We start from the raw sequence: 13740 nt of genomic DNA, 5'->3' as shown, positions 1-13740 counted from the left end.
GCACGAAGGTGAGGGCGCATTCATGGCTAATGAAAGCTCTGAGCTATCTGCTGAGCAAAACCAGAAAACAAACACAGCAAAGCTAACATCCTCCATGGCAGCCTGACCCCAGCAGGGGCTATCACTTCTGGCTACCAGGGGGGTCTGAGCTAAAGCAAATATTCCCTGCGTTTTCCAGGAGCTGCACTGCTGCAGGAGGTGGCACGGCAGGGTCCCTGAACAAAGATGATGGGGATGGGGGTGGGGACGGGGTTGAGGATGGGAATGGGGATGGAGATGGGGATGGAACAGTTGCTGCCAGCCTTGTCTCGCTGCTGGTGGCTGTTGTGTCACCACTGCCCCATTGGGCTTGGGGTGGGACAGGCACAGTGGTGGGAAACTGGGGAAGAAATGCCAGGGCAGGCGAGGCCACGACTCCTCCATGCCCTCAAATGCAGCAGTGGAACAATGGGCCCCGGGCAATAGCGCTCATTGGATTGTTGCATGGGACTCTATTTGGGGGCTCCACTTTGCTGCTCATGCACGAAAGGCAGTCATTTGGCAAAAATCAGCTCAGTTAGCAGCTATTGTTCGTAAAGAGCCTGGGGCTGAATGGGCTCAGGGCTAATATATTCTATTATCCCATGCCTGCCTGTTCCCGGACAACATGGAGGGAAAGGCACATTCCAGTCCCAGCAGCCAAGCACTGTGGGCAGAGCAGCAGGGCCAGAAGGGATGGGGTGCAGTGGGCACAGCTCAGGGGCTGCAGTTTGCCAGAGTGTGCTGGCTGTGTTGAGCCTTCAACACTGCTTGCCCATGGCAGGGGGGATGGGAGCACCCAAGCAGCAGAGCAAGCAGTCCTGCAGGGTCCCACAGCCTGCAGGACAAACAACAGAGACCGAAATAAGCATGGTTAATTGAGCTGGGCTTGTCACAGGGCAGGGAGGACTCAGGATAACCAAAAGGGTGCATGTTGCAAGGCATCTTGTTATTCAGTAAGGATATGCCAGCCCCTTTGGGAGAGGCAACAATAAATGGCTGTAAAGTAAAGTCAAATAATGACACTGCAGAAACTTAGGAAGCAGCAGAGGGCTACGTAATTGTGAATGGGAATGGTTGCACAGGCATTTAGAAAAGTTAATGCCCAGTTTGGAAAGGGTTTATTGAAAGAGCACTGCTATATATACTGCTCATACTGTGTGTTATGCAATGCAGTGGTCTAGACCAGAGCTGCTAGATTTTTTTCTTTTGGAGGCAGTTCTATTTCAGCCCACAGTTCACTCATGAATACCATGCAGGTGCAGCTGCCATGAATATGGCTATCAAATACAGAAGGGTGCCAGCAGAACTGTTTGTAAGGCTGAGGATAGAGTTGTCCGTGCTGTTTGTGGGATGCTTCAGAACCAAAGCAACAGACCTGCAGCGTTCTGCTGGGATGGGGAGGGCTGAGCTGGGGTGGGCAGCCCTGGGAGATGCATCGCTGTGCCTCAGGATGCAGCCAGCCCAAGGAGCAGCATGGATGCTCTGGATATGTGATGCAGTGCATCTCTGGAATGGTTTTGTTTCTCTTTCTGTTGAGGTGGGTGTAAGCAGCTCTGATGGAGAGCTCTAAGACTTTCTGGTGCTGTTGCAGTTAAAAATGGAGCATTGCTTGCAGAGCGTGGTTCTGAGCACCCAGAAGAGCAGGGGTCTGTGTTCAGGACCAGACAGTTGTGCCTGCAGGCATAGTACTTGGCTGTGAATAAATATTACTGAGAGAAATGCAGCCAAAAACAGCCTTAAGCAGATCCATGTCCTGTTTTGTGCTACACTGCGACATGCTGCTTGGACTTTGCAATATGTTCTATGTTCTGTGAGATGTTTCAGTGTTTCTAAATTGATGTTGGTAAAAGCAAATTCTAGGATGTCAGGATTTCCCCAGGGATGAAAAGCCCATTTTGCAGCTGTTTCTTCGTGCAAACACCAATCAGGGTTCTACTGCCATTCCCTGAGCCCGAGCAGCAGGGAAGAGCCCGCTCCATCCCACTGCTTTTCATTCAGTAACTGGCACCTTACGGCGAAGACTTCTCTTGTTTACTACTGAATTCTCCACTTCATTAGCAGTGCTAACAGGCTGCTCTCTTCTACTGGGCCTCAAGTGGCTCTTTCACGCTTGCAGGCTGCAGAACCTCTTCCATTTACCTCTCAATGAGGTGTAGTTCCTGCTTTTAATATCGCAAGCTGTTTCAGCAGAAAACAGCAACAGTAACTGAGCTCAGCGTAGGGCCAGGGGAAGGGGCTCAGGGGAGCACAGGGACTGCCTGATGGCCCAACTCCTGCACACAGCTCGGCTGAGCTGCAAGCCCAGAACCGAGGGGCCCAGCTGTGCCCATGTGTGATGGTGGGGCAGCACTGGGTGCTGCTGCTGCATGGCTCCAGCACTGTGGGCATGCTTCCAGGCGTAATTCCTCTTTAAGAAACAGACCTACTCTTTCCCCTGCTTCCCCCCCCCCCGTGGGGTGGTTTTGTTTGTGTGTTTTTCCTGCAAATACCGTAGTTTGGGTTGGAATTTGTCCACAGGGAAATGAGATCTGCACGGTCCGCTCCAGGCACTCACAAACATTCACAATCTCGGAAAAGCTGCTTAGGAGCACCAGGGCTTTGCAGAGCTGCTTCAGCTCCGTGCCACAACTGCCCCCGGTACCCCCAGCTCTCCCTGGAAGGAAGCAGCAGGATCTACGGCCGCGCTCACGCGTTTCCTAAGCCTAAGGGAGCCTCCCCGTGCTTTCGCCTTCCCCAAACACCCCTCCACCGTGCCGCAGGTGCGGCGCCCTCCCGCTCGCTCCGAGGCACGGAGCTCCTCCGCCGGACCGCGGCGCCGTCGGGGCTCGCCTGGGGCGGTGCAGAGGCGGCCGGGCCGGTGCGGGATTGGCTCCCGGTGCCGCTGATTGACATCGGAGGACGAGTGCGCGGCGGGCGGTACCGCCGTGATTGGCTGCCGGGGGCTCACAAACCCGCGGCGCGGGGCGGTGGGGCCAGAGTGGGGCCGGGGTTGGGGAGGGAGCGGGCGGCTTTGAGAGGGGGCAGCGGCGGCAGCGACGGGCGTCTGGCGGGAGGGGCCGCCGAACGTCGGGTGGGAGTCCCGGGAAGGGGTGTCTGGGAACAGAGCGGGGGAATCCGGGTGAAGCTGCGGGGAGTGGCGGTGCCGCGGGCGGTGCCGTCGGGGCGGCCGTCGGCGCGGCCATGGGCGGAGTGCGGGGCGAGCTGCGGGCGCTGCTGTCGCTAGCCGCGGGGCTGCTGGCGTGCGGCGGGGCCAGCGAGTACGACTACGTGAGCTACCAGTCCGATCTGGGGCCCTACCCTGGGGGTCGCTTTTACACCAAACCCCACCAATGCGTGGCCATCCCCGCCGACCTGAGGCTGTGTCACAGCGTGGGTTATGATAAGATGGTGTTGCCCAACCTGCTGGACCACGAGACCATGGCCGAGGTGAAGCACCAGGCGAGCAGCTGGGTGCCGCTGCTCAACAAGAACTGCCATATGGGCACCCAGGTCTTCCTCTGCTCCCTCTTTGCTCCCGTCTGCCTGGACCGGCCGGTCTACCCGTGCCGCTGGCTCTGCGAGGCTGTGCGTGATTCCTGTGAGCCCGTCATGCAGTTCTTTGGCTTCTTTTGGCCGGAGATGCTCAAATGTGACCAGTTCCCACAGGATGATGTCTGCATTGCCATGACAGCTCCCAATGCCACCGAAGTCTCCAGGCCTAAAGGTAAGGCATGGTCAGAGCTGGGGGGGAGGGGGATCAGATGTCAGCTCAAGAAAAGCTGTATCCCTGTCCCCAAGCAGGATGGATGCGCTGCCTGCTCCTTGCCACTCTTGGAGCAGTAATCGTGGAGCAGGTGGAGCCTGGGGAGTTGCAGTGCTGTAATCTGTGCATCCCTCTTCTCCTGAGAAGTGTTTCTCTTCCATGCTTGGCTGCTGTGGGACCATTCTTCAGCTGCAGTGGGATGTGTGTGCTTACACATGGCAGGAATGTCTGGCTGGAGTAGATGGTGGCAGTGGTCCCAACAGAGCACCACACTTCCCAGGCAGCACTGAGGCTCAGTAGCCTGCCCGAGTGGAGGAACACAGGGGAGGAAAAGCAGCCCTGCCTTCCCAATGGGGGCTGTATGGTGGAGGGAGGCTGCAGGCAGGGTGTCCCATCAAGAAGCAACTGGGGAAAGTGGATGTGTTTCTTATTTTCACCATCGTGCTCCATGAGTCTGCCTGTGTCAGACCAGCTTGCCCACAGTGAGTTGCAAGGAGTCTGGTTAGTTGCTGGAAACTTTTAAAATAATCAAATGAACGTTCTGGTGTAAGGTAAGCATTCTGTGTTAAAGCACTTTGTAAAGCTACTGAGAGGTGTTTGCAGAGGGAGAAGGCAGGGGCTGTAGGGTTGCACGGCACTCACTGAAGCAATTGATGGAAGGAGCTCTTTGTTTTCAGGGGAGGCTCTAAGATCTCTGCTCTGGGTGAACCCAGACCCTTGGTCCAGACTGCTGCTGTGTCTTGTGAACAGGTACAAAGGTTGCTTTTATTCCTCAGGGACTTGCAGCCAAGCAGAGCAGAACTGCAGCCTGTAGAGCTGCCCCTGCTCTGGGCTGTGTGCAGGTCAGTATCTTCAGAGGCTTTAGTAGCTCCAGACCTGGGGTCACCCTTGTGAGCAAGCAGCATCTGCCAATCTTCCTTGGTGTGGTTCAACAGCCGTCTTTGCGATGAACTTTCAGGCCTGTTTAGACAGATGGGGCAGCATTGCTTTCTTTTGGTGCTGTGCAGCAGCACGGTGTTCAGTACCACGCTGTCACTCACATCACTGCAGTGACTTTGTTACAGCAAAGCCCCTCTGCTGCCTGCAGCTGTGTGTAGACTTCTGCTGGTGTGTATTTCTGGAGCCCCATGGATTTCAGGCTCTGGGGTGTTTCCTATTGATTCAAAGAAGGTCAGAGCCCAGCAGTATCCCTCCCCCCACCCCATTCTCAGGGCATTAATAAGAACGAGTCTTTTCAGTATTTTTTCCCATTAACACCTTAAAATTGGAATTTGTTTCTGCCTCTCAAAGAGCTGACCTGCTGAATTCCTTTCTCCTTAAGCATTAGGCAGTAAAGCCTGCAGGCCCACAGGATGCATCAGGGGAGTTGCAGATTAATATAGCATTACACATTCCTTCTCCCTGCCCCTGGAGTAAGCTAGCTCTAAAGCCAGGCATTAGAAAATGGTCAGCAGGGAGAAAAACTGGAAACAGTCCTCAGAGTGAAGCTGTCACATACAGAACGTGGGCTCTGTCCCAGCTGTTGTAGGCTGGGAGGTGTCAGAGCTTGGACTGTTGGGTGCTCTCAGGGTGCTGGGGGTTGGGCTGGGGTCCCAGAGCTGCCCAGGGTGCACAGCAGCAGCCCCAGCTCACGTTGTGGGTATGCTACAGCATCCCTGGGGCAACGCACGCAGCTCAAACAAAGCCTGACTTTTCACCAGGGAACAGTGAGTTTTATTTTACTTTTTTTTTTTTTTTTTTTTTTTGTCGGAGCTTGGAAAGCTTGTAGGTTTGGCACTGTGGTGGCTTTCCTGCTGGCTGTCTGCCCTGTGTGGGCTCGACCTCTTGGTGTGCTCTTTGGCTATGAGATAAGCTGATGATGAGGGGTATACCCTTCTGCTCCCAGGGTATGGGATTGGGTGGTCTGCACCACAGCTGCTCTCCTCCTGGCAGCAGACAGTGTGGGGTCCTCCCGCCAGCATCCCCTTGCCATGAGCTTGTTAAATGTACAGTATGCAAAGATTCTGACTGCTCATTTAAAAATAAAGCATTTGGGCTGTCATCATGTCCCAGAAACTTCTCCCCGTGTTCCTGTAAGCTAAGCTGGTAAAGTGGCTATGGCATTGGTAGGGTGTTGGAAGGGGATGTCACCCAGCTCAGGCACACCAAGAATGGCATTTCTAGGGCTGCTCCTGGACGCAGTGAGGATTACCTTGTTGCTGGCAAACCGGGACAATTGGAAGGCCAATTGCTCTACACGTGTGATTAATAAAGGCTTCTGACCCCAGGAATGAATGAGGGTTTGGCACAAAGCAGGATGGGTGGCGGGAGGGGAGAAGCACTGCACAGGAATGAGTGTCCAGCTGGGAGTCCCACGGGGCATCTGTGGACGAGGCAGCAGCACTGTGGTCTGCACGAGGTGTGCGGCTTTATACCCTCCTGCTGGTAGCTGCTGTGCTGCAGGTCCAGGCTCCTTCTGCCTGCGGAGACTGGCAGACGTTGCACTGCAGCGTGGCTCCAGAGAACAGCTCTTGTGTGTGGGAAAGAGCCCTTGTGCTGGACCGAGAGCATCTCCCTGCTTCAATAAATTCATCCGTCAGTAGCACAAACCTCTGTCTGTGCTGCTGGGTGGTCTCTGCTGGCTGGAGGCAGGAACCTGGAAGCAGTTGATTATCCTCTGGATGTGAGGAGCTCTCCTGATGAGCTGGGTTGTGCGTGTCCTGAACCCTGTCTGGCTCTGGGGTGGTTACCATTGTTGTGTGAGCCTTCCCTGCCATACCTTTGTATGTGCTGTGTGCCAGCTTGGTGCACCGTGGGACACAGCATCAGCAGGCTGCTCACCATGCCCTATGGCAAGCAACTTCTCCAGCCAGAAGCTTGGCCCTGAAAACTCCATTCTGTGTCAACCCTGTCCTCTGCAAGCAGCTGCCTGCACCTGGGGTGGGGGGAAGCAGGGCTGGCAGGAGGCTGGGCTGAGGCTGGGACTGGGACCAGGCAGGTGCTGCCCTGCTGAGCTGGCTGCTGACAGCCCAGGGCAGGGCTTCAGGCTGCTTTTGGCACTCCTGGGTCTGTGGTGCTCTTGGGCTCGTTCCTCATCACCTGTTCTCTCCTCTCACCAGGAACCACTGTGTGTCCCCCGTGCGACAACGAGATGAAGTCGGAGGCCATTGTTGAGCACCTGTGTGCCAGCGAGTTTGGTAAGGAAGCATTCCTGCTGCTATGGCTCTGGATTGTGGAGAGGAGAAGGCACTTGGTGCCCTGGCTGCAGAGCATCCTGCTTCCCTTCCAGCTGTGCCTGCTGCAGCAGGTTGGGTACATGATGCTGGAAGGGCATCTCCCTGTGCAGGGAGCAGGGTGCTACAGGGTGCTACAGCTGCTCAGCAACCACTGTGCTACCCGGGCCAGCTGGTGGCTGCCTTGCTGTGGGCTTGGAGGTGTTTTTAGGGTGCTGGGAGGCTTCCTGGGCTGTGCAGGGCAGTGCAGCTCTGTGTAGGCTGGATCCTGGACCACTGGATTCCCACCACCCTTGTGGTCGATATGGGTCAGCAGTACAGTCTCATTGTCTGCGGCAGCCTGGGGGCAAGCATGCCTCTAGATGTCAGTGTTGATGCGTGGTGGCAGCAGTGTGTGGGATGTGTCTGGTGGGGAGTGGGGTCTTGGAGCTGCGTGGCCCCATGGCAGCTCAGCAGGGAGGTGTCACTGAGTGTCTGCTGCCCAGGCTGCCGGCACCCCCGGGTCTCAGCAGAATTCTGCTCTTCTTGCCAAGTCTGGGTGTTGAACCCAAAAACCCATCCCTTGCCTTTTTAAGGCTGAGAAGCGAAGGGGAAAAAATGCAGTGCGATTGGAAAGCTGTGTCCTAAATCCATTATGGCTCATAAGTGAGTCAGACAATCATAGGGAAACAGAGCTTCATTAAAAACAAGAAAAAACCACAAAGAAACAACCAAAGAAAGCTGTTGCAGGGAAAAATATGAGCTTTTTCAGATCAAGCCCAGCATTAACTGGTTTTGACATCCTTGCTGGTGTCTGTAACTTTCCTGAAAAGCTATTAAAGGAGCATTGAGCAAGGTGTGCATTCCGGGGGGATTAGCACTTGAACGTGTGCTGTGCAAACCCCAACCTGCTCTGTGCTGATGCTTTACCCCTTCTGCTGGAAATGAATTCCCCACGCCTGCAGGTTTGGTATGCCAGAAGGCCTAAGTTCAGTGCAGACTTTTTTCTAACGGGGGAAAGCATCCACAGGAACACCCATGTAATAGTTCCTCAGGAATGTGCGTGCTCCCGGAGTGCAAGAATTCAGTGTGGCTGGGAGCTGCCTGTCCTGAGCTCCTCATCTGTGGCCCAGGAGTTTTCTTGTGAAAACAAGACAACTTCTTCCTGGAGAGGAGTCCAGAGCAGCTGAGCAGGACATAACTGGTGTCTGCTGCGTGTGAGGCATCATTCTTTCCTCACAATGGAAAGCTGGTTGCATTTTGGGTTGCCTTTTGTTCTCCTCTTCCTCTCTTGTCACCAGAATAAATAGCAGTGGAAAAGTTCATTTGCATGGATTCTCAGTGGTGTAGGTTTCAAGCTGCTGCCTTTGGCACTTCTTCCTTCTGCCTCTGCGTTCTTCCTCCTCCATTGAGGAGAAGTCCCTCCAGCCACTCTGATGTGCTGGGAGCTGGGGTGTAGGATGTGGGCAGGATGCTGTGGGGATGCCTGGCAGTGGGGAGCAGCTGGTGAGCGATGGATCGGCCCCAGGAAGTGCTCTCCCACCGCAGGATCCTTAGATCTCTGTTTAGTCTTCAGGGGTTACTGTCGTGGGGGTGATTTCTCATGGAGAGCTGTTTATCTGGCACTAACATAAACTCCCGTCCCCTCCAACTGAGGTTTCTCATGCACATCCAGCAAGGTAAACACCGGCAGCTGACAGGTTACAGAACCTCATCACAGCCAGACATGTACTGTAAATGTTTAAACTACGTGTACTGTGAGGGGCAGCTGGTGGTGGGCTCTGCTCACCGCTTTTCCCCAGTTCACATGGTGCCCTTGTTGTAGGGCTCCTGCACATCCCTGGGCTGTGCTGTTGGTGCTCTGCCTGCTTGCAGCAGCTCGGGGCTGGGCAGCCCTGGCATGCTGCTGCTCTCTGTTTCTCCTGGTGGGTGTATTTATCGTTTCTGCCCTTTCCCTGAGGTCTGAGAGATCCTGCCCAGCGGGCTCTTGCTGAACCAGGACTGCAGTACAATCAATACATGCTGTTTATTTTTCCCCTTGACTGACAGCTCCTTGCCTGCACCCTTCTCCAGTTACAGCCCTAATGTGTCTTCTGGCAGGTTTCCTTCTTCTGTGCGATTCCTGAAGGAAGGAGCAATGAGGCTGCAGGAACAGCAGAGCTTTCCACTCTCTCACATTCCCTTCCCTGCCCCTGGGGGTGCTGGTGTGGGGCTCCTACATGTGGGGGAGCGCTGGGATGGAGCCAAGTGCTGTGGGCTGGGGTGCACCTGGGGTGGGGGTGATCTCAGTGATGTGTTCCTGTGCCTTGTGCCCTTCCAGGGCTCGGTGCAAATGGAGCTGCTCTGGTCTCTCCTGCTCTGTAAAGCTTGCATCTCTAGCTCCCTGAGCATCCTGAATTTGGAAAGCAGATAGAAAGAAAGCTTTCCTTTAGTTTCCAGCCCTAGATTGCTTTCCTGTACAGTAATAGTATAACACAACAGGGCTCTTGGCAAGCACAACAGCCTTTTTTGGCATGTGGGCAGACAAATACCATTATTCTCACTGCCAGTGCAGTGGCTGGGAGCACGAGGGTAGCACACAGACTGTGCTGCCTTCTTGAGGCTGTCATTGCTGTCCTGCTGCCATGTGTGTCTGCAGTGGTGACCTGAATATGACGTGTATTTATTGCTACAAGTTCCAGCAGGGCAGAGCTTCAAGGGGCAGTGATGCAGGGGACTCTTTCCCCTGCCAGAGCCCATGGCTTCTGCTGTGCTACCTGCTGTTCACACGTCTGAGAATCAAATGGGAAGGGACAGCAGACAATCACATATCTGAGCATTATTTATCTGTGGCTCTGAAGTAAACTCCCAAATGATGGAAATATGTTAGTCATTTTTGGCCACATGTGCTTTCCCCCAAAAACGAGACAGAGCCAAATGGCACAGAAGTGGTACTTTAATGTACAACACATTTCCATCATTTTTCCCATGCTTACTGAATTCCTGTTCATGGTCATGGCAAATGAGCATTAATTTTCTTTTATTTGGGTTGCTATTTACTCAGGAAGGCACTGAATCCAAAGAGGAGAATTCTTCTGTTGGTATGGGATGGGGTTGGCCCTGCTCCCCAGGTCCCCACCAGCTCACACATAGCAATACTCAGTGTTCAGAATGTGTTTTACAGCTGCCTGAGGGCAGGAGAGCCTGAAAGCAAATGTTTGAGGAGCTGAGTTGATCTCTTAAGAGTCTCTCTGTCATTGCTCAGCTAACATTTTGCTAGCAAATCATGCATTGTGCTGCTGAACAAATTTCCTTCTCAATTAAAATTGTTTTGTGCTGAGAACTTTCTGGTGTTTTTTTTCCCCCCTTCTCCTTGGCTTGTTTTTCAGCTCTTAAGATGACCATCAAGGAGGTGAAGAAGGAGAACGGGGACAAAGTGATCATTCCACGGAAGAGGAAGGCGCTGAAGCTGGGGCCCATCCGCAAGAAGAACCTGAAGAAGTTGGTGCTGCTCCTGAAGAATGGGGCTGACTGCCCCTGCCACCAGCTGGACAACCTTGGCCACCATTTCCTCATCATGGGCCGCCAGGTGAAGACCCAGCACCTTCTGACAGCCATCTACAAGTGGGACAAGAAGAACAAAGAGTTCAAGAAGTTCATGAAGAAGGTGAAAGCTCCGGACTGCCCAACGTTCCCATCTGTCTTCAAGTGACCCCCATGGGGGCCAAACCCCCCCCCCTTTCTTCCTCATCCTCAGAGCTCCCCCAGCCCCACCTCCTGCCCCATGCCAGCATTTCCCAGAGTGAGCACTGAGCAGACCCCGAGGTCATGAACCACATACATCTGCAATAGCCAAAGACCCATTGCTGTGAGTTCATGGAAATAGCAACGATCAGATGCAGAGGGCTGTGAGACCACATGATTTTGGACGTGACCCTCGTGACCACCTGTATTTGTGGCTGCAGGAGCACCTGAGTTACTTCCTACAGGACCAGAGCCAGCCTATTGGAAAAGCATTCCATCCTGACAAGTTAATAAACAAGTGAAGCAGCATCCATCGAACCCCTGATAAAACCTCTTAGTAGCTAATTGCCCTCATGGTAAATACAAACCCACCATTATTCCAGTCTGAGTGCCTTTGGGTTGAGCCTCAGCCCAGGACCTCACGGTGCCCTGATTTGCTGGCTCTCATTCCCAACCATTGCATGGTCCCACATACCTGGCTGTGTCCCTCAGTGAGGCTCTGCTTGCTGGCTCGTGTCTTTGCTCATTTTACCACCAATATTTCGTAGTTTCTTCAGGCCGTCAGCAAAATATTGCACTGCAGAAGGGCAAGGAGTGATTCCTGTGGAGCAGCACAGGACTGCATCCTCTCCGTGCTCCTCTTCCTGCAGTTGGGACTGATTGGTGTCCAGGTTTTGATGTATGACAGCTTGGCTTTGTTTGTACTGTTGTTGTTTTTTTCCTGTCATCAAAATACCACATTAGTGTGAGGTTGTGTCGTTATATGAAAGACAATGAATACTGCATCCAAATGATTATTGACCAGGCTGAAATTCATTATTCTGTTAATTAGATGTGTTCTTTTCTGCACAGTCCCACGTTACTCCACATTAATTACACCATCCCGCTTCTATTCATCATTCTCATCAATCATGATTGCTCTTAAGAGAATGACTGTCTTAAAACTTGAAATAATCCTGTAGCTTTGCAGTTAACTCTGCTCAGATCTGGTGAATGAATTGTTCTCTGGCTCGGGAGCGCTGTGTGTTTCTTTCATGACTGAACCATGGACTTTATTGTAGATAAACTCCCTAAATATGCTGAGCACCCTGATGAATGCTGCTTCAGAACTAGCAGAGAGATGGATTTAGGATGTGAACTCTTTAGAAAATCCCACTAAGTGTCTTAGACCACAGCGTGTATTAGCATTGTTACTGTGATGCAAAGTTAATCATTGTAGATAATGTACTTGATCAGTGAATTAAAAAAAGAAAAAAAAAGAGCAAAACCACAAAAAAGATCCACCCTAAGCTTTAGAAGCAGCTCAGGGCTGCTGAGCTGTGTGTGATGTTTCAGACACGGTGCATTGGGCATCTCCATGTACCTGGATGGTTGTTGTACCACCCTCCTGCCAAACTGCTGTGGGATCTGCCAGCAGTTCTGTGCAGATGGAGCAGGCAGAGCCCCTGTGCATCATTGCATCCCTTGTGCTCTCTTTGTATGTGGAGGATTTTAATAATAATAATAATAATAAAAAAATAACAGCACTAAGAGTTTGACGTAACGTCGTGTTGTAGACAGGATATATATTTACATTTTGCTCTAATGTAATTTTAGATGGTTAATTTAGAACCTTGTGTGGCAGCCCCAAATCAGAGCTGCAGCTGCTGCCTATGCCCCCCTGGGCTCCCATCTCCCCCAACCCAGGGATGGAGCAGCACTGGGCTGCAGTCCAGGCCCACAGCGCCGAGGCTGAGGCTGCAGATCCACATCAGCATCTGCTTCCATGGCGTGGCTGGAAGCCTCAGACATGGTGAAGGTGTTCAGCACTGCAACCACAGCAGTGTGCTCACGGTAGATGATTTCAGCTGTTGGTTTTGATGTTACGGCTTGCATTTATTTTCAAATCTCATATCTGTTGTTTATGCTTTTTCTTTTATGTATCAATCGTCTCTTCACTAAAACTGCTAAATTAATCAACAACGACGTGATTCCCCCTCCCTGTTTTTATAGAGACATCGTTTTCTGTCCCACGTTGGTGCTGTCAGAGGTGGCTGCAGTGCGATGCAATGGGACGTGATGCGATGCTGGGGATGTCTGGGCTGGATGTGCTGCAGCTTTTTGGACAAGAGGAGGGAGATGCTTCTCACAGCCAAACTTAACGCTCCCCAGCGGTGCATCCCTGCTCTTAGAACCCAGAAATCATCTTGCAGTGCAGCCCATGCACTCTGCAAATAGGTCTGGGGGTGTGAGAGCCAGGTGGGGGTCATGCAGGGCACAGAGCTGCAGTGGGCTTTGAGGACTCCGCATTCCTTATTTGCTCGTGAGGCTCAGGGGGAGCAGCCCAAGCTACACATCAAATAGGTTTTGAAGGACAAATGCTCCAAATGCAATTGTGACAGCGTAGAAGAAGAGCACAGATGTGTGAGTGCTGTGAGCAGGCACAACCCAGAGCTGTGTGAGGAGTCTGTGCTGCTGTGGGAACCTCTCATGTGAGCACAATGCATTACAGCAGAGCGCTGCTTGCTTTTCTCATGGTATATTTTGACAAAGAAATCTGTACTTGATTGTTTTGCTTTGTTTTAAACTTGTGGTTGATATAAACACATTATGGCTTCTGTTCTCTCTCTTCTGTGATTGGAGCAAGAAAACCTCTCAATAAAATGTTGGGGTTTTTTTTTTTTTTCCTCCTCCCTTTCAAAGTTATTTTTATTGTTGCCTTTTCCGTATCAGTTGCATTACTCACTCTGACATTCAAGGGTTCAGCACACTGTCTCTATACAGACACAGCTTATCTGCACTGCTGCCTGGCAAGGAGAGATGCAAGAGCTTAAACCACACATCCACAGTGCTGAGACAGAGAAGTGCTGTCAAAGTGCTGCTTCTAGACACTGCTTTATCTGTACATTAATACCCCTGTTGCAAACCAGCTAGCTCTCACCAGTGCAAGCAAAGGCAATGAGCTCCTTACAGCAAACAGCATTGTCTGCAGGAATTATTTCCTAGAAAATGTTGTTGCTGTCACTGGTAGCAAGGAAAGCTGGCACGCACCTGAAACCCCATTAGTCAGCCCTGGATCCAGCT

At 52.4% G+C, this 13740-nt stretch overlaps 1 protein-coding gene across 1 annotated transcript; it reads left to right on the top strand.

Moving 5' to 3' along the window:
* The first annotated feature begins 3201 nt into the window (after nt 1-3201).
* Nucleotides 3202-13281, top strand: SFRP1 (secreted frizzled related protein 1). Its single transcript, XM_042886309.1, has 3 exons — nt 3202-3724; nt 6862-6939; nt 10323-13281. The coding sequence occupies exons 1-3, from the start codon at nt 3202-3204 to the stop codon at nt 10643-10645; spliced, it is 924 nt and encodes a 307-aa protein (XP_042742243.1). The 3' UTR covers nt 10646-13281.
* The last annotated feature ends 459 nt before the right edge of the window (nt 13282-13740 follow it).

This window comes from Lagopus leucura, unplaced genomic scaffold (genome assembly GCF_019238085.1).
Source record: "Lagopus leucura isolate 7727_CA_CO unplaced genomic scaffold, USGS_WTPT01 Super-Scaffold_100056, whole genome shotgun sequence".
Lineage (NCBI taxonomy): Eukaryota > Metazoa > Chordata > Aves > Galliformes > Phasianidae > Lagopus > Lagopus leucura.
The sequence above is the reverse complement of the archived record's forward strand: the minus strand, read 5'-3'. Positions and strand labels throughout refer to the sequence as shown.

Excerpts from the sequence above, each read along its gene's own strand:
- SFRP1 (XM_042886309.1), top strand. The coding sequence starts at position 3,202 with ATGGGCGGAGTGCGGGGCGAGCTGCGGGCGCTGCTGTCGCTAGCCGCG. Across the intron at positions 3,725-6,861 it reads CGAAGTCTCCAGGCCTAAAG|GAACCACTGTGTGTCCCCCG; the intron begins GTAAGGCATGGT and ends TCCTCTCACCAG. Across the intron at positions 6,940-10,322 it reads CCTGTGTGCCAGCGAGTTTG|CTCTTAAGATGACCATCAAG; the intron begins GTAAGGAAGCAT and ends CTTGTTTTTCAG.